This window comes from Amphiura filiformis, chromosome 9 (assembly GCF_039555335.1).
Source record: "Amphiura filiformis chromosome 9, Afil_fr2py, whole genome shotgun sequence".
Classification (NCBI taxonomy): domain Eukaryota; kingdom Metazoa; phylum Echinodermata; class Ophiuroidea; order Amphilepidida; family Amphiuridae; genus Amphiura; species Amphiura filiformis.
Window position 1 is genome coordinate 23385164 of NC_092636.1, and position 19705 is coordinate 23404868.

The 19705-nt window shown below is 37.6% G+C and overlaps 1 protein-coding gene and 1 long non-coding RNA gene across 3 annotated transcripts in view; one reads left to right on the forward strand and one right to left on the reverse strand.

Annotated features, from left to right (window-relative positions):
* The window catches only part of LOC140160763 (forkhead-associated domain-containing protein 1-like), a 62035-nt gene that overhangs the window by 35169 nt on the left and 7161 nt on the right, over window positions 1-19705 (reverse strand). The window contains exons 2-4 of the mRNA XM_072184063.1: window positions 18310-18516; window positions 17255-17381; window positions 15270-15521 (exon numbers count right to left, since the gene is read on the reverse strand). Coding sequence (XP_072040164.1) covers window positions 15270-15521; window positions 17255-17381; window positions 18310-18516 — 586 coding nt within the window. The remainder of the gene's footprint in view (window positions 1-15269; window positions 15522-17254; window positions 17382-18309; window positions 18517-19705) is intronic.
* Window positions 304-12281, forward strand: LOC140160764 (uncharacterized). 2 transcript variants are annotated; one of them, XR_011860010.1, is made up of 5 exons: window positions 304-462; window positions 7110-7253; window positions 7981-8090; window positions 8554-8652; window positions 9589-12281. It is a non-coding gene; the product is annotated as an uncharacterized lncRNA (long non-coding RNA). The 2 variants fall into 2 exon arrangements; XR_011860011.1 differs by lacking the exon at window positions 304-462 and adding an exon at window positions 726-750.

Sequence of the window (19705 nt, forward strand, 5' to 3'; positions counted from 1 at the left end):
TTGCTACCTCAATTCAGTTGCACCAGAAGTAAAATCCGGTTGGATGAATCCACCTGTTTAGGCTGAATTCCAGCAGAACAGTGTGGAAGATTTAGGCATATAACATCATTCCAGTTGGATCCCTGTGGAAGATTTACAGTTACTACCTCAATTCCAGCTGAACCAATTCAGCAAGAAATTTTCCTATAACAGTCGGGAAGCCAGTTCACGATTTCGAGCAAATCTTAAACATGGACGTAGCCCCTTGCCGAACTTCGCCCCTTTGGTCAGAGTCGAGGCTGTTTTGGCGCCTTAAATAGAGGGCGGTAGTTTTACTGCTATAGTTCAGGTCAAAAATAACCAATCGACGCGGAACTTTCAGAATCGGATCGCCATATAAGGATACAGCTTATGAATAATTATAGTTCATTTCTAAGGCAGTAACCGCATCCCTCGAGCACTGATTAGTGGCCCGCATCGCAGGTGAGTTTTTGATCTGTCGCTTTTATTTACCCTTTTCCTAATCTGCCACAGGTCGTATAGCGTGTGTCAGTACTATGATTTATTGAAATTTTGATTGAAACATGTCTTAATTTACGAATTCTTAAAAATTTTCGCCGGACGCCTCATGAAAAATGAAATAATTGGCTGTTACTGAGGCTTGTTTGTGAAATGACTAGGGTGACTTAATTTTGCACCACTGCGCATTAACATAAATTATACTTTTGTATAAAAACATACATGATGAAACTTTTTCCTAATCTGCCACAGGTCGTTTAGCGTGTGTCAGTACTATGATTTATAGAAATTTTGATTGAAACATGTCTTAATTTCATAATTATTAAAAAATATTCAACGGACGCCACGCGAAAAATGAAATAATTGGCTGTTTACTGAGAGGCTTGTAGCCTTGTCTGTGGCTACCGTGAAATGACCAGGGGTGTCGAATTTTGCACCACTGCGCCAACAAACAAATTTTAATGTGCGTATAAAAACATGAAATGCATCCAGTTTGTATGGAATACGTTCAGCTTGTGCTTTTATAAATTGTCCTCGATCGTGAATATCAATTTGCGATGAATTCTTCTTCTTCTTCTTCTTCCTTATAAGTGCCTCCCTCATATGTATGACTATGAGTATTGTCGCACTGCGTAAAGACAATTTTTTACTCTGGAACCTAGAGTAGATGAGTGTATTTTGAAGGGAAACAGGACACTTCGCACCCTTTCAATTTCGGACCCGTGCACTTTCGCCCCCTTTCACTTTCGCACCCGTGCACTTTCGCCCCTTTTTAAACCGCGGGTATAATGTGCTGCTGTTGATTGATGATGCACGATTGATCGCTTCAACTCCCGGCGGTACAGTGGGTGTTGTATGTGTATAGTATTGGTTGACTGTTGAGTGTTGATTGTCTGTGTTTTGCAGTGCTGGATCCAGCGTGTACAAAAGCAAATAGTATGTTGACCCGGGATGTTGATGGACTCTCCGGTTCGATTGAATGTATTAGGTCTATATTATTACAATATATTAAATGGGCTTCGACTGAAGATTGGTATTCATTATGTTTTTGACTTGTTATTTTATTTTACTTAATAGGCCTATTTAATTTAATTTAATTTTTTTTTATATTAGGCCTATTTATTATTATTATTATTATTATTATTATTATTATTATTATTATTATTATTAGGGGCCTATTATTATTATTATTATTATCTTTATTATTATTATTATTATTATTATTATTATTATTATTATTATTAGGCCCCTATCATTATTATTATTAGGCGCACATGCAAAACAAACGCCTGTAGCAGCTTTGCGATAATGCTGTGCTGACTTTCGCCACCTTTCTTCACCGCAAGTATAGCTGCCACTAGTACGCCGAAAAGCCGGTTGCTTGACAAGTCCTCAGCCACGCGTCGCGTGACTGTAAGGTGTGACCCCTTCAACCCATTATGTAATGAATTGACTTACGCGAAAGCGCCGGGTATGGTGTTGGTTCAATCAATGGTACCGTAAACAGACACGCAAAAGTGCCATATGCCTAGTGACGTACAATCGATTGCTTGACAAGCCCCCGCACACCGACACCGCCTGGCTAATAATTATTTGGTGGAGCAGAGACACTAAAATGAATACACGGGATCGATACACGTGAATTGCTATGCACGATTTTGATATCAGACGAAAATCTTGAATACTGGGTTAGAAATTGATGAATATCTCCCGCAAATGAATTTTTCTCAAGAAACCATGCAGATGTGGTCTCATACACTTGAAAATACGTGTTGAACAGATATGATAGTCGCTAGAATGCGCTTTGAACATTGGCCGTGCGCTTTGAACTCAAAATCTGACCATTTTACATTGCGTTGGTCCTGTATGGACTAGCGTGTAGTACAGCTGCACTCACTGTAGGCAGTATAAAAGTCGATGACCATTGACCTCAATGGGGTATACAAGCTTATTCACGCACAACCAAGATCAATTACCCGGCTATTGTGAGTAGCCTTAGTTATGTCCCTCGACTAATTATTAGTTTTAAAGAGCTTTAAAGGTTTGAACCAAATGGCTAATCGTGGCTGTGGATTCAACCTACCATGGCGATTCCTGCCCCGCGCCGGTATAAACTTGTCAAGAAATACATGCATATAAAGATATTTATTTACGAACAAAATGTTACGATTGCACATTGAGAAATATTACAATTGCAATCCATATTCTTTGCCAAATATAAAATATTATTTATCAGGGAAATTTTCTGTTCGTTTTGTTTTAATGATAAATGCAAATAATGAACCAAATGTTTTTTAATAAATGATGCATTGTATCTGTGTTCTTGTTTTTTACCCAGGTTGGTCCGTGAGGGACACATGCAAATCCATGGAAAACCATGGACCGTTCCAAGCTCATACAAATGCACAAGCCTGGATAGCCACTGTAGACTAATAAATATGCATGCTGGCCTATATATTTCTACAAGTGTTACGTAAATTGTATAAAACAAAGAAATGTAAAATAATACTTTATGACTTTTAATAAATTTTGATATATTTGATGCATGATTTTTGATGTTTATATTTTTTTTAAATTCTTACATATATATAGGGCCTATGTATAATTCTACAATAATGTTCTGTATATTGTTTTTATGACACAAGGCCCCTGTAATAGCAGATTTATCTGAAGGGTAAGCCTGTATAAATATGGTTTTAATAAATAAAATAATTAAATAAAGTTGTGGAAAAAATGCTATCCAATTCTGAATGGTAAATGATTGACATTTATATATGTTCATGATTCATTTTGTTTACTGGCCTGTCAATCACGGACTCATTTTGACGAAGGTTCATTAACCACGGCATATCTTATATACGCGGTATCTTAATCCGCTATTATAAATATGCCGACAATTTTAAGGCGGGATGTTTGAACTTGAAGATGTCAATAATGTAATAGCATCTATTTCTTAGATATTAATAAAGATCGTGTAAAGGGATGACTTTCTTTCTTTATTTTTCTTTCCTTTCTTTTTTTTTTTTTTTTCGTTTTTATAGTGCCTTTTTTTCTTTTCTTTTTATCAAGAAAGCTGCTTTGTCTTTTGAAACCTGTCTTGTTTTTGGATTAAATTAGATTTGTTCAGTTCATCTTAATTTCTTTGATTTAGTTTTCTTTCTTTCTTTCTTTCTTTCTTTTTTGTTTTTCTTTCTTCTTTCTTCTTACACTTACACATTAAAGCAACTAAACAAAGAAACGCATGCATTAAAACACAGAAATATATCACAAATGAAATTCCGATTTAAACGTGATCTTATGTAGTCGTACAAACCCCTCCGACCCACATACACCCTTCAAGACGCACCCCACACATCATATACACCCCCATATACACAAAAATGTGAACAACACAAATCGGCTATTACTGAATATTATTATTATCATCATTATTATTATTATTATCATTGTTATTATTTATCATTGTTATTATGCTTCTTATTATTATTATCATCATCATATTATTATTATTATTTATCATCTTATATTATTAAATTAACTTTGTTGATATTAATGTTAATATCATTATTATTATTATTATTATTTTTATTATTATTATTATTTTATTATTATTATTATTATTATTATCATTATTATTTATAATTATTATTATCATCATCATATTATTATTATTATCATCATATTATATTATTAAATTAACTTTGTTTATCTGTTTTGTGTTACTCCCCCATTGGATGTTGTGTCATACTTTCATTGTTTTTAATTTAATCCATTGCTTGTTGACACTTGTATCCTTTTGGATCAAATCAAATTGATTGAACAAATTTTCCTGTTTTATACATATTATAATTAATAATTAAATATAATTTTTTTATTATTACTATTTATTTTTATTACTATTTTTATCATTGAATTCTAATTATTTCATTATTTTGGGTAAGCCTGCTGCTAAAATATCTGGCCTGTAATATATACTGAGAAAAAAAAATCGTTCCTCTATTTTGTTATAAAATATCCTTTCTTTCCTTCCTTCCCGGGTTTATCATGACTTAATAAGTGCATGCCCGACGGCCCCACTATAAACATACTACACAGCACCGCCGGAGTTCAAGCAATCGATCGTGCATCAATCAACAGCAGCACAATACACGCGGTATAAAAGAAGGCGAAAGTGCACGGGTGCGAAATAGAAAGGGGCGAAAGTGCACGGGTCCGAAATTGAAAGGGTGCGAACCGTCCAGCATTCTTTTGAAGTACAGTCAACATGACCGGGATGATCCCCTGCTCTTTTCAAATAGCCTGTGACGTTCTTTAACGTGCACACTACATTAATGTGAGAAAATATGCATGTACACGGGACCGACAGCTTAAAGTGCCCTCCGAAGCACTAAGCAAGTAGAGTGAAGTGTCTTGCTCAAGGACACAAAGAGCCGGACCTGGGATTCGAACCCTTGACCCTTGGGTTCACAGTCCTATGCCTTAACCGCTAGGCCACGAAACAATTATTCGTTTTCGAGTTAGATTTTTTCACGTTTTCAGTGTGACAGTGACTTGCAAGTTGCACAATGTGCATGACTTGTCATGCAAGCATAAATATGAATAATGGATGGAATTGAATGTTGCTTATTTGCACGTTTTGGGTCAAGCTGGGAGAAAAATATCCCAGGTGGACCCAAAATATCGTATCACACACGATAGACCATCTAAGTTATCGTAAATCGGTTTCTCCCAGGTAGACCGTAAAATTTTGGTTGCCACAATGCCACATTCGGCCCACAAACGCCCAGGATTTTTAGCCAGGTCGACCCACGACAAGCATGCAATTAGGCCTACGGGCTACGTGATCCGACCATGGCGATACACATGTGACGAGTATAAATCATTGTACAGTATTCATTCATAACTTTTGCAAGCACCGGTGACTTTAGTACAATATGGTTTAACACTTGGCATCTAAATTAATTCACAGTCATAGGCCTACTCTCATATTCGTATTTATTAAAGTTTTCTTGTTTTAGTTTGCAAAATACAGAGGCAAATTTAAGGAGATATATAGTCATACTTCCAAGTTTTCTACTTTCTTGAATTTGCGTCAACGTGTACACACACGATAAGCTTAAGCTTAGGCCTACATAGTTTGCCAGCCCATACAGCGGCACTCTATGACTATGTTTTCAAACTGAATAAATTATGAGAAGATGTCATAGGATCAAATAATCCAACAAAGAATCACCCTGTCGAAGTGCCGGACATATACATGTTTTATGGATACTTTATTATTATTTGGTCCACAACCACAGAATTAAAGACAACAACCCGCCACGAAAGTGGTGCCAATTTCTATTAGCCTAGGCTGTCTTTCGATCAACAAGCGCAGAGTGTGCAATGACACTCTGCAATGAATCTCCCAGCTTGACCAATTCGGCCTTATTTGCAGGCCTACAAAATGTAATCAAAAAGAATTCAAATAGATGCTAGCGTGCATGCTATATAGCATGATAGGCAAAATATCTTGACCAATCACCGTCCTTAGTTGAGCGATCGTGTTGTTCCACGAAAAGTACGGTGATGCAATGGTACGCAGAAGAAAGTTTACACATTCTCTCATGATGATCAAGAATTATTTACTTTGCCAAGACATTTTTGATGTATTTCTCGCTCTCATTTGACATTGCATTCGCACATGCACAGCAGTACATGTACCGTAAGCTTACCATATGAAATATGATTAGTTATTATATCCAGTTTATTATACTTTTAGAATTTGATTATCAAATCTAATGGTCCAGTGACCGTGCCTTGTGGCACACTAGATTCCCCTTCAACCCATTTCGAGCACTCTCCGTCGATCACAACACGCTATGCATTTTCTTTGCGTGAGAAACAACTCAATATTTTTGCATTTTTCTCAACAATTATAGTGCATTGGGGACAAGTAAGATATGTATATTATAGGGGCAAGGACTGCAACTACTGCACTCGAAATTTTATGTCAGCACAGACAACCGTTGTGGAGTTACACTAAAAAATGAGGGAAAACCAATATTTGATCAATAAATCATTAACTACCTGCTTTGAGTTGCTGAATTTTCAGTACAGTAGTTGTAGTCCTTGCCCCTATAATATGCATATCTTGACTTGTGACCAATGTGCTATAATTTTTGAGAAAATGCAAAAATAAGCACAAAATTGGCCAGGGGTGTAGTACCCACTTAAAAGCATTCTCATGTGTGGCACCTTATCAGACGCTTTTTGTTGTCAAGCTCCAAAGCTTGTTTCAGTGTTGCAAGTTTTCGGTTTTTGCCAGATTTCCGCTTTTTTTTCTTAATCCGGATTTTTCCAGGGGAAATTTTTTTAAAAATAACATTTCTGGAAGTGGACTGGATGATGATATTTCACCATAAAATTAAAAAGAGCAACAAAAAACAGGGGGGGGGGGGTTGATACCGTCATAGCATATTCCCTGATCCCCAGCGTTCTCTAAAAAGATAGTGCTCCTGAACTTGTGCTAAAATTCTGTAGGCCTTTTTTTCCTTCTTAACATTGGCTCTAATTTCTGAAGACAATAGAAGTAAGTGACATTGACACACATTATTGCCTTGACATTTCAGGGAGAAGGTATTGTCTGATATACTGACTTGAGTCGCTCGATCATGGAACCTGATGATACACAAGCAAAGAAGACAACAGTGAGTGAAGCAAATTAAGAAGCCAAGGACAGGATAATAGATGTGGAAATGCCTGACACACAGTTTGTAAGTATGCAGCAGTGGTGTAGTGACCATGAGGCACCAACCATGATTGGGGGTACACAAGCCATTTTTCGGCAATATTCCTGTGAGATTTCCCTCTTCCGTATGCCCCTATGATGATAAGCCACAGTGGTGTAGGGACATTTTCCAGGGTGAGGCAATTTTGTGAAAAGTGAAGTTTACAACCAACAAATTTTGGACCAAAGCCCTCCCCCACCGAGAGAGAGTGGTAGATACATGTCTGTTATCATTTTTCATTTTGTTTCCTTGAATATTTGTGAGTCATCCAATCTCGTCCAGTATAAATCAGCGTGCTTGGGCTGTAGAATTTTTAACAACTACCGGAACGTCCAATGTCTACATGTGCACTGTGCAGTCTAGCTAGTTGGTTGCTATGAGCACACCACATGTGGTAAAGAGCTGCTGTAAACTTGTGTAAAGAGGATAACATGCTTACATGTAGATGACTGCTAACTAGTATGAGGCATCCAAATTCATTCATATCAATCAATACCTATCCACAATTGCAATCAAAGGCAAACTACATGTAGATCCATTGAATTGTTTTTGCATGTGCCGGTTTCGAAGTGCCGGATATTTGAAATTTATAAGCATTTTGTGATACAATTGGTTGTCATTGAAAAAAAAAAAACCTTCAATACACAATTATTTTCCGTACCATTCCTCCGCTTCACCTTACAGTCTACTTTTTTTTTCAAATTAAACTTAGGACATATCTGGCATTCTGGCTATTGTGGATGAACTTAAAGAAGGAGGATCATTGCATGCAGCTCACTACAGCAAAATGGTGCACATTCTAATCAAGAAATATGGATACAGGTAAGAAAATAATTACTTAAAAAAACATATTATGCAAAAAAAAGTAACACCAAACTAAGCAAGGTGTTTCCAGATATTTCAATATGTCTCAAAGCTGGCACATTCACTTTTTTGTTTGTTTCCACATTGGATTTAAAATCTTCATAAGCTTTGAGACATGTACATGTATGGAATTTTATTTCCTAAGTAATTGTATGATTAAGCCTGGTCAGAATGCTAGATGCTGGTTAACTAGGTGGTTGACCTGACCATCATTACCTACATGCTCCATGTTGTTTTCCCTGTCTGCCAGCCAAAAGAGAATGAATTTCTTTCTCCCACTCCCAGGTTTGCAAATCTCAGAACATCAGCCCACATGATCTCGAGGTTGCGTTTTCTTTTATACCCAAATTTCTTTTGTCCAAACCAGTTTATTAAAAACAAGGTTAATTATTTAATTTTTTTTTGTCATCTCTTTTTTCAGATGTGGATGAACAAAGTGTAAAAATGTGGTTCTGATAGCACTGCCTTTCATATTGCTACAGTGAAGAAAGGAATGGCATCTTTCATTGATTTTCAGCCAGTAAGTTTTATTCAATTATGTGTATTAAAAGGAGCAGTTGACAATGTTGACAAGAATCTCTTTGAATTCTCGTACATCTATTCAAGAAAATCCCTGCAAAGAATTTCATGGTTTCTAGGATTCTCTCTGAAATTATTAACCCTGATTTACTATAACTGAAATGAAATTTAATTAAAAAATAACAGGCAGATTTTCCCTAACTTTTTGACAAGGGGCCCTTATTTCTACATCAGTGTGGTGCAACCCAAAACATACTGTGGAATAAATATTCAGGTTTGGGTAGAGGTACAAGTATGAGTTGTTCCATTGACTATTTTACTGGTACAAGTGTGAGAAATCAGTGAATTACACAATATGAAGGTGCAGTTGCCCTGCAAAATGACAGTTTGATAAACAAGAATTTCTAGTCCCTTTTGTTTTATTTTTGATGTTTTATGTTTATAATCTTACCTGAATGTTTTTTCTATAAGGTTTTTGTTCGCGACCCATTTTCAAATGGTCTCTGCGACACAAAAAAGGCTGTGACCCAGAATGGACAATTTGTAGAATCGATCTAGGCATTACCGCATACTTGTTGATTGTTAAATCCTTGACAGACACACACTTTTGAGGCCTGTTCACAAAGGATGGATATAATTTTTCCATATTGTCATGGATATAAATGCAGCAAAAATAATAATTTTAAAACTAGCATGAAAAGAGGGGGAGGGGCAAGGGAGTGATGGTAACTTAAGCCAAGATTAAGAGTGATAAAGTGAAAAACAATTGGCTTGCTGTGCAAACTATTTGTGTTGTGTACAGTGCTTGTTGTGCTCCCTGCCTACTCCCTCCCACTCAGTGTTAGTGATTAGTCCCAGTAATGATACTACCCCTACACTTTTGGGTCTCAAATACTGCATCATTTTATTTACTGGGGTATATTTATCATTTTTACAGGCAAACCTACCACAATACTTGGATGCTCTCTCGCGGAAGAGACGACTGCCATTTGTTCTCATACTCGGCCCACAGGATCTACCGTCGCCATTGTTGAAGGGGGTGGAGGGGCCGGCTGTGCCCTAAACCAGGAGAGATTGCAGAGGGCATTGGACGTGTGTTTTCAGGTTTTTCACGTGCTAGACCAAGAGGTTGCCACATGTTTTACCACATGGGAATTCATACAGAAAGTTAATATTTCAATACGCACAAAGAAAAAACAAACCTAAATATTGCAGTTAATGTAGCTGGTGAAGGGACTATAAATATTCTGTATTAGAAAAATACAAATCTGATACCATGTTATAAAAAAATCAGATAGCACTTTCTGTGTACTTGTACAGTTGCTAACCTGAAGGATTGTGCACTTTTTAGTAGAAGCTTCAAAATTCCCACACATGAGATACAAGGTCAAATGTTGATTTTAAGATGTGGAGCCAATATGTGGGAGATGGGAGCCGGTTAGCCCCCAGAAACCCTGAAATGGCCCCTGGTCCCATCTAAATTTCAGCTGACCAGGGGACACTTTTCTTCAGGAACTGGTCCCTGGTCACTATACCCAAAAATTCAATTCCATAGCCATTAATGCATGATGAACTTATGAAGAACAAATATTGGCCCCTTGTTGATTATAAGTGGCCCCTGGTTCCATGTTGAATGAAGTGAACCAGGGGCCATTTTATGTAAAAATTAGCCCCTGGTTCATCATTTCTTATTTTCACCCTTGACCAGATCCTTTATTGAGCTATTCCATGTGAAATCCATACACCCCCTTTGGAAGAAATGACCGTAATCTCCCACACAGGGAGTGTTAATTTCAAATGGAGTTACCTCACCATCATTTTACAGATTTTGTCATAGGTAGAGCCTGTAATCTCACTGTACAAAAACTGTAATGCTTCCGTCAATTGCAAGCCCGGCTACCAGGGACCCGGGCACAGCGGGGACGTAGCGGGGGAGATTACCAAAGGCAATTGTAATAATCCCCGCTATGCCCCGAGTATTGTCCTGGGTACCGGGGCACAAATTGTGGGTGAAACCCCCGGTACTGTCCCCGCCCATGCCAGCCGGGTTTCAAAGTGCTGTATTAATTTTCAATGTTTTTAATCAGCAAATTCAAAATTTAAGTATTTTCATGGCCCCGCTACCGGGACGACTGATTGTACATCCCGGGTACCGGGGATGTACTTTCTGGTAATTTCAGGGTGACAGTCCCGGGTATTGTGTCTACATTGCCCGGGTCCCTGGTAGCCGGGCTTGCAATTGACGGAAGCATAAAATCACAGAAATTTATGGGATTTCTGTGAAAAAAAACTCCCTAGTGTTTCTGGATCTGGTATTAGGTCTTATGGCATCACAAGTCGTGTGTGTCCGTCAGCAATTGTGTGTACGTCAACAATTTGGTCTCATACATGTATGAACAGTTCAAATCCTATGATTATCTTATTGCAATCATTATTATGCTTTTAGAATCTTCCATCCTATACTTAAAAAAATACACATTTTTAAAAACCAATTATTCTGGATATCTGCCCTCAAACTGAAATTGGCGACCAATTACACCTGAACATGGAGGTCGCTGCATCAGCTTGCAGTCCACGATCACCATACATGTAGCGTATAGATATTGAAATGCCATTTAGCGACCCCACTTTTAAGCGGTTACAGAATGTAATTGAGAAAATTAAAATTTTGACCTAAAATCACATTTTTGACCAAAAAATCACATTTTTGAAGAAAAATTATATTTTTGATCAAAAATAACATTTGTGACCAAAAAATCATATTTTTGACCAAAAAATCACACTTTTGAAGAAAAATTATATTTTTGATCAAAAATCACATTTGTGACAAAAAAATCACATTTTTGACCAAAAATCATGTTTTTGACCAAAAATTAATTTTTTTATAAAAATCTGATTCTCAAAGCATAATAATGATAAAATTGTATGGATCCTTTCACACGATACACAAAGATATTGGTCTCGCTGTGAGTTTACAGGCATGGGATTTTCCAGTGGAAATACTGGAACCAGTCTTTTTTGATGTAAAAATTCCCACAGTTTTATTTATTTTCAGCCCATTTTCAGGTGTTCTTATCCAATTTTACGCACTTTTCCAGACTTTTTTTTATAAATGCGTAGTCCCATGCCTGGTTTAAAAGATATCGTGCGCGGCTATCGCCTCACACAATATCTTTTAAAACTCACAGCTTGACCAATATCTTTGTGTATCACGCGTAAGGTGTAAAAATATAGTTGTGTGTTGACTGTGTTCGTATTTTGATAAATTGCCTCTTCTAAACAATAAATGTCGGAATTAAAATAAATGCAATTTCCAATTATAAAATACAATTTTATAATTGCAGTACACATTGCATGTTCTAATTAACAGAACTATATTACATGATTATACCGGTACTACAAAATAAGCAGATGGACATCTGTGCAGGCAATTGTGTCCACCAGGCAAGCCCGTACGCACAGTGGGGGTGCGTCCCCCTAATTTTGGAAAAATATACCAAAAGTCCCAAAATTTCAGAATTTGAGAGCGCAGCAAGCAAAAACAATATAAGGATTTTTACTTTTTACAAAAAAGGTCCAAATTTTGGGAAGAAAGTCCACTTTTCACAAAATCGCCCCCCCCCCCCCCCCCTCATTGAAAAAAGTCCACTTTTGCAAAATCAGCACCCCAAACGTAATCCTAACCAGGTTGCAAATGGGTGTCACAGAATTAATCCCAATACTATAATGAACAGTGTCCTAAAAAGTAAAATATTGTAAATTAACTCTGTTAAAGCTGTTGGACTGAATTGACCTCAGTGCAATATTGTATAAAAATAAAAATGCCCTACAAATAAATGCCTTGTAAGTTGTATTACTAAACTGTAGTCATTGTGTTTCATTAAAATGTACATTTCATTTGCAAGCAGTCAGATTTACTGCTGACTACAATGAAGTCAAAGGGTAAAGGAATAACATGATATGGGGAAATGAGTAAATGATCCTATTTTGATATAAAATTGGATTGGTTTGAGCCGAATACACAAATTTATTGGTCTTTTTAAAATATTGGATGAGACATCTAGTCTAATATTTTAAAACTTGGCAAATCCAGTAAATTTTGTATTGGGTGAAAAAACATACAATTTTATCATTATGTTTTTAGAATCTGTTTGTGGTCAAATGTGGTTTTAGAGTATAAAGGTGCCAAATGTGTGCCAAAAATTGCTTGCACTTCCCGTTTGAGCTCCTTTTGACCTGCCAAAATTTGTTTGCCTCTTTTGGGTTGCCCCAAAAAATTATTGTGCCCCCCCCTAACGTATAATTCATAAATCTGTCAAAGAAATAAGGGTGGACCTTGAACCTAGCTTAACCACAGGCCCGTAGGCTTAGCCTAGCCCTCCCAAAGTGCAAATGCCAAAAAAGCGTCAGCATAGGCCTATATTTTACCCAACCAGTCCATCTGCACCGCAGGCCTAGCCTAGACCTCCCAAATTGCAAATGCCAAAAACGTTGCATAGGCCTATATTTTACCCAAACAGTCCATTTGCACCACACGCCCGTAGGCCTAGCCTAACCCTCCCAAAGTGCAAATGCCAAAAAAGCGTCGCATAGGACTATATTTTACCCAAACAGTCCATTTGCACCACACGCCCGTGAGGCCTAGCCTAACCCTCCCAAAGTGCAAATGCCAAAAAGCGTCGCATAGGCCTATATTTTACCCAAACAGTCCATTTGCACCACACGCCCGTGAGGCTAGCCTAACCCTCCCAAAGTGCAAATGCCAAAAAGCGTCGCATAGGCCTATATTTACCCACACAGTTGATTTATGAGGCAAAAATAGGTTTCTTTGTGCCTTTTTGGTCAAAAAGGTCAACATTTTGAACAAAAAGTCCACCTTTTCAAAATTCTCCCTCGGTCAACCTTTTCAAAATCACCCCGCCCCAAAAAAAAAAAAAAAAAAAAAAAGTCCTGGTTACGAGTCTGCTTAACCATTTACAAATTTGAATAAGTCGGGAGAGAGAGAGCAGTGGCTTCGTTTTCTTTTTTGACTAGATATTACCTGGTAGTGGATGTGGATGGGGGGTTGAATTAATTTCTTCTTAAGTGTGAATCCAGCACCTACCTGGGGGGAAATTGTATGGCCCATCCCACTGGGTTTTACGTCTAGAGTGAGCGAGAAAGAAGACAAAAAAAACAAACAGCAAATGGGGCCTTCCCGTGGTCACAACTATTTCTGTTTAAAAGGATCAGAATATTTTCCTGACAGCAAATTTAGTAGTATTATTTCATATATATTTTTGACAAAGACAAAAATACTATGAGGGGTAATAGGCCTAGGCCTATAGCCTATAAACAGTTGACCTAATATTCTCACTTTTAGGGTAGGCCTACATTTGTATAGTCAAAGTGACATGAACAAATCAAAAATACAGGCCTACTAATATTAACCCCTCCCGGTGCCGTTTACTTGAAAGTTGTAGGCCTATTAGTAGGCCCTATACTATTATTAGGCTATAGCGGCCGTGTAAACAGTTAGCCCTAAGCCTACCTTGAATAGCCCAGTAGTAGGCCTATAGACCAACCTACGTGGTCGTATCTTAGTAAAAAGTAAATTTATGAAATTCATACAACCTACTCCAACTCATACACGTCGCGTCCGGGCGAAAATCGAGTTTTCAACGTCGTCAGAGAGGCCGTTTATATTTGGTGCTGTGCGCCCGTAATGTCTGAAAACAACAAGCTTGCCCGTTCCGCCATTTTGTTTGCGGCTGCAGACGACGGCGATATTTTGTCGGATATTAAATCTGCCACAGGTCGTATAGCGTGTTTTTGCGCATTCCCCTTCACACACAAGTTAAGTAATGTATAAAACTACATTTTGATGAACAAATTAGTGATGGACGTGCTAACCGACAACTTATTACAAGGATTTTCCTGTGTTTTTGGCGTCACTCACTGCCGAAAACGGCCGATTTTGGCATAGTAAATCGCGCATTTTTACCAAAACGCCATTGAATTCCTTCAATCTAATTCTTGAAATATCATCATTCAAATGTCCCTTACACAATAATTTCACTGAATTTCAGAGAATTATCTAGTAATTGAAGCATTCGATGCATTATTGAAGAGGTCACTTTCACTTGAATTTGCCGCCATTTCTGGCGAGTATGTCACGTGACAAAATCGTAAGGTCACGGGTCAAACGGCAACTGGCTTCCCGACTGATAATGGGGGGGAGGTGGGCTGACTTTGGAAGTGATGGAGACGTGCAGACACCGGTTCAAATACAAGGGGTCTTTTGGTGTCTGAAACAAAGGCCCCCAAAAGTAGTCTTTCCTTGAGACTGGGAACAAATTGGTTCACAAAAGCATTGTCAAAATTAGAAAAATGACATAATTTTTTACAAAATTATCTTCCAAAAGTCATCAAATTTTGATTTTTTTTTAAATGTGAATTTTTGAGAAAAACAGGCTCATTCGATTACAGATTATCAAAAAGAGAGAGTCTTTTTAAAATGATAGTAAAATAAAAAGAGGGTCAGTGGATAAGAGAATTAAAAAATGGGCGTCACTTTGGCTGCACCAGCTACCCATTTTGATTGAGCGCCCCCATCCCAAGGAGCAAATATGTTCTCACCTCTTCTTGCTGGTAATGGGCTATTACTTGGACTGTTATTACTGCCTACACTATATGTACTACCACTGCCCCTACGTGACCCAGCACTAGATGGCCTAGGCCTTGGTGGACGTGGTACTACATTAGCTGCAGTAGGGGTAGGTACATTATTGGTGGTACTCCATGCTGTAGTAGCACCTCCAGTCGGTGGTATTGCTTGAGGTGCCGGGATGAATGGTAATTGGGATTGACTTGCATTGCCTTGTGCCGGATCTGTGAATTAATATTAAAAGTGGATTAATGCTCTGCGTGCTAGCCATAGGCTTTAACATAAAAAGTCTTGAAATATTTTCTCAAAATATCAAGAGCTATCTCAAGAACTACTGAACCAATACTAGGCTTGTTTGTACTCATTTTAATGCATTTTTCATGTTGATTCCAAATATGGGCATGAATATTTACAATTCTGACATTTTTTAATTTTCAAAAAAAAAATTGAAACTTGTATGCAGTCAACACCTGCATGGAGAGAGTTATAATCAGATTTAAAATATTCTCTGAAAATATAAATTTGATATACTCCATCATACATTACAAAGAGGCCATGTATGCTAAAGTTTGTTTGGCTTAAAATTAGGGGGATAATGAGATTCATAACATTGTGTATTGATATAAATTGGCATGCATCCATTTGGGTGAAGTTTATGTTAGTTGCGCATTGCAGGACTGACGCACGCTTATGTGGATTTATACAAGCATATAAAGTTAAGACTTTATTGACGTGTGCAGTATTAAATAAGAACCGAATAATTTTTGCTAATTATTTAAGCCAAACAAACTTTATGTACACAGTTGACAGTAAGATATCACAGATCATACATACTGACTGTTAGTTCCCTTCATGTTGCTTTGGGATGCAATTGAAATATATTTGCCTAATAAAAATTATTCAGCTTTGTATCAAAATTGCAAGAGGTTTACAAACCAGATTGACTAATCTGGTAATCAATTTGATCATATACTCATCTTTATCTTTTAAATCAAAAATGAATATCTAGATGTAAAATAAAAAAATGTTATACTTAGATGAACAAAAATTTTAATTTTTACCAGATCAGCCAGCACACATAAACCATCGAGCTATTAATAGAAGGAGAATCCACAAACCCAGTTCCCTTTGTAGTATGATCGTTATGAGTCGATACTGAGCAATCAGGTATGAATGGTGCACTATCAATTTGCTAAGCTTCTTATCTATTGAGCTTGGCCCGTTATGAACCACCGTTATCGCGACTTCTAAGCAGAATGACGTAATTTTTACCCACAAAGCATTGTGGCAGTGACCATAAACAAAGGAAAACAATTTACTTCTGGTAATTTTATAACGCCAATATTTCTTATGGCCAAGCTTGGTGGATCATAGAAACAACATTGCCAGTCTTGAAAAACCTTTCCAAATCATTTCCACTGGTTTAAAAGTTTAAAGTATTACTAATCACGATCAGAAAAAATACATAAATTCCCTGTAACTTTGGAAAGAAATGAGGGAATTTGATCAGGTTTTCGCTAGTAAATCAACTTGAACTTGGAAACACAATGACGCAATTGAAGATCATGTGACCGATGTAAAAGGGTACTAATACCATCCATTTCCGGTAGGGGTCACCTGGGGGGTCGGTTTAAATTAGATTTTAAAATAGATGATCGATATTGTCGCATAACGATCATAAACATCAAAGGCCGTGTTTGAGGGACTGCACTGATTAAATCTATTCAAGTGATGACTGGCGTTGAATAGCGTAATCGGCTTAACCCTGTTGAGTGGATTAAGATTTTTCTGTGGAATCTCCTTTATTAGTAGTTCGATGCATAACGATGAAAAAAGTCCATCAGCCGGATTCGAACCGATGACCTTCATAATACTAACACAACACTCTAGCCAACTATTTATGTGCGCTGGCTGCTCTGGGTAAAGATTGAAATTTGCCTAGATATAAAATGCTTACCATTATATGATGACAGTGTAGGGAACTGTGCCCCATTAGAAGCTGCCGATATTGGTATACTGTCACTGATTAATCTTAACCCTGATGAACCCCAGGCAGGGCGTTGTTGCACTGGTGGGTATGATACCTACAAAACAACAACATGAATAAAGAATTTGTTTTGAAAAAAAAAAACCTATATAAAAAAAAATGTTGTTTTTTATCATTGAGGAACGGCCCCTGGTGCCGACTCAAACTGGGCTGAATGGAAATGCAGCAACAGACTGAGAGCTGGTACTGGCCGATGTAAGGGACTCTCAAAAAGTGGGGTAATCTAAACACCGAAGATGTGACCTAGGTGCATACATGTATGTGGAACTGAACCATAAACCATGTAGCACCTGCTCATGTCATCTGGAGCAAGAATGCAGAGCTGAGGCCCCCACATGTAATTGCTTCCAAATGTGGATACCGTTTAGGACTATGCAAACACCGTCATCTGAATCCATACTCAATCAACATACCACAAGGATGTTTTCTGACATTTTTTGTGTATGAGATTTTACCTAGCAACTGCGGACATTGTATCTCATGTACGTACGATAGAGGATGTAATTTGCAAATACATATACATGCAATTGCGGTCATTTGTAGACCTTATTGAATTGAGGACAGTCGCCCATTGCAGAGAGGTCCACGGTTTAAATGTGCAAGTGTGTGTGTCCACGTTTGGTGGCAGATACCTAGTAGCAAATCCAATGTCACATAGCTAAATGCATACAGGTTTCAGAGACAACCCTGCTTTTATTTCTTAAAGAGGAAGCCCTGCCAGAGCATTTCTTCTGGGGTGAACCAAACCTGACTGGTTATCAAATTAATCTGTGACATGGTTATTTTTGAATTTGACAGGTGCTCATTAATGTTTAATGTTATTGCATCAATTAGCACCTGCTAAATTCTGTTAAAGTTCAGAGATAACCTTGTCACTGATTAAATTGATAACCAAGCAGGTTTGGTTCACACCAAAAGAACTGCTCTGGCGGGGCTTCCTCTTTAAGTGCCCTATAATTACATACCATTGGTGCATCTTCTACTTCCAGCTCATGAGGTACTCCTGCATAACCAAACCGTATGATATCTCCTGGAGCTAACCTGACAGATGCATTCTGTATCCTACAGTCATTGACATAGGTGCCGTGAGCTGTGTTGAGGTCTTGTAAGACGTAGCATGATTCGCCATCACTGTATTCTATTAAGGCATGCTGCTGCTCAAGGGCCGATGACTGCAGGAATTGGAAGAGAAAGAACAGGAATTGTTATATAAATCTCAAGATATGTGTACAATATGGTATATCATAATACTAATCACAGAGTGTCTGTCCGTCCGTGCGCTATCGAGTTCGTGCTCGCGGAGTATCAACGGGGGTGTGCGCAGAGTACCGCATCGTGCATCGGAAAGCATTACAGTGTGACTAACAGGTGCATCTCATCGGACCAATAGGTCCTCCGATGTGGTAGCAGGACAGGGCTTGGAAGAGGCGAACGATGGGTTTTCAGATTATGGGTTCTGAAGTAAGCGTCACAGCTACAAAACAGAGTTGATAGTTGTGTCATAATCATTGAGAGACGTATATCGTAGTAGTTTGAAAGGTCAGGACAAATATTATGGGTAACGGTGTTGGGTAATTAGAGATAGCCCTATCACGAGAACCGCCCAACCCGAGAATCGCGAAATCTAGTAAAGATATAATTATAAGCCTTGATTCAAGTTGTCAGCCTTTCTTGTTTTTGTTTGTTTCTTAAACTTGATATTAGTTTTATGCACAAATCAATTAATAGAGTATCTTTTAAGAGTAGAGACAATAGAAATGTTTACCAAAGGATCATATTCTTGTTTATACCATGATATTGTTGTATCTCAATACTATCACAACTTCAGCTGTGTAACTTACCTAAAAAGTGGTTCTTTTAATTAAAAATGCAATAAATAAAATCACTCTGCGCTTTTAGTACTGACCAGACTATAGTAATATTTTTAAATCACTCTGCGCTTTTAGTACTGATCAGACTATTTTTATTCGATAGAAAACGCTTTATAATATTATGCAATACTAGCAGCTATATTAATCATGCTTCAGTGGGCAAGTACCTCTCAATTTAAATGGTACTGAAATTTGTCTTGTCCGGGGGGGAGCTCAGTGGCGTTATTTTCTAGGATCTATATGATGAAGGTGACTGATGCGTAGTAGGCCTATATGTAGGGCTGTAAAAACCTGTTCAGTGATTTCATCCGGAGAATGTAGAAATCCATGAATCAGCAAAATTTAGATTTTAGCACCTTGCCCAGCACCTTTGTTAGTTTCGATGTGCAAACATTAGGCCCTTCAAAATTGATTTTGAGTTTACTGTTTCCCTCCTCATCCAAAATTGAGAAATTCAAAATATTTAATTATTTTTTTTTTTATTTGACAT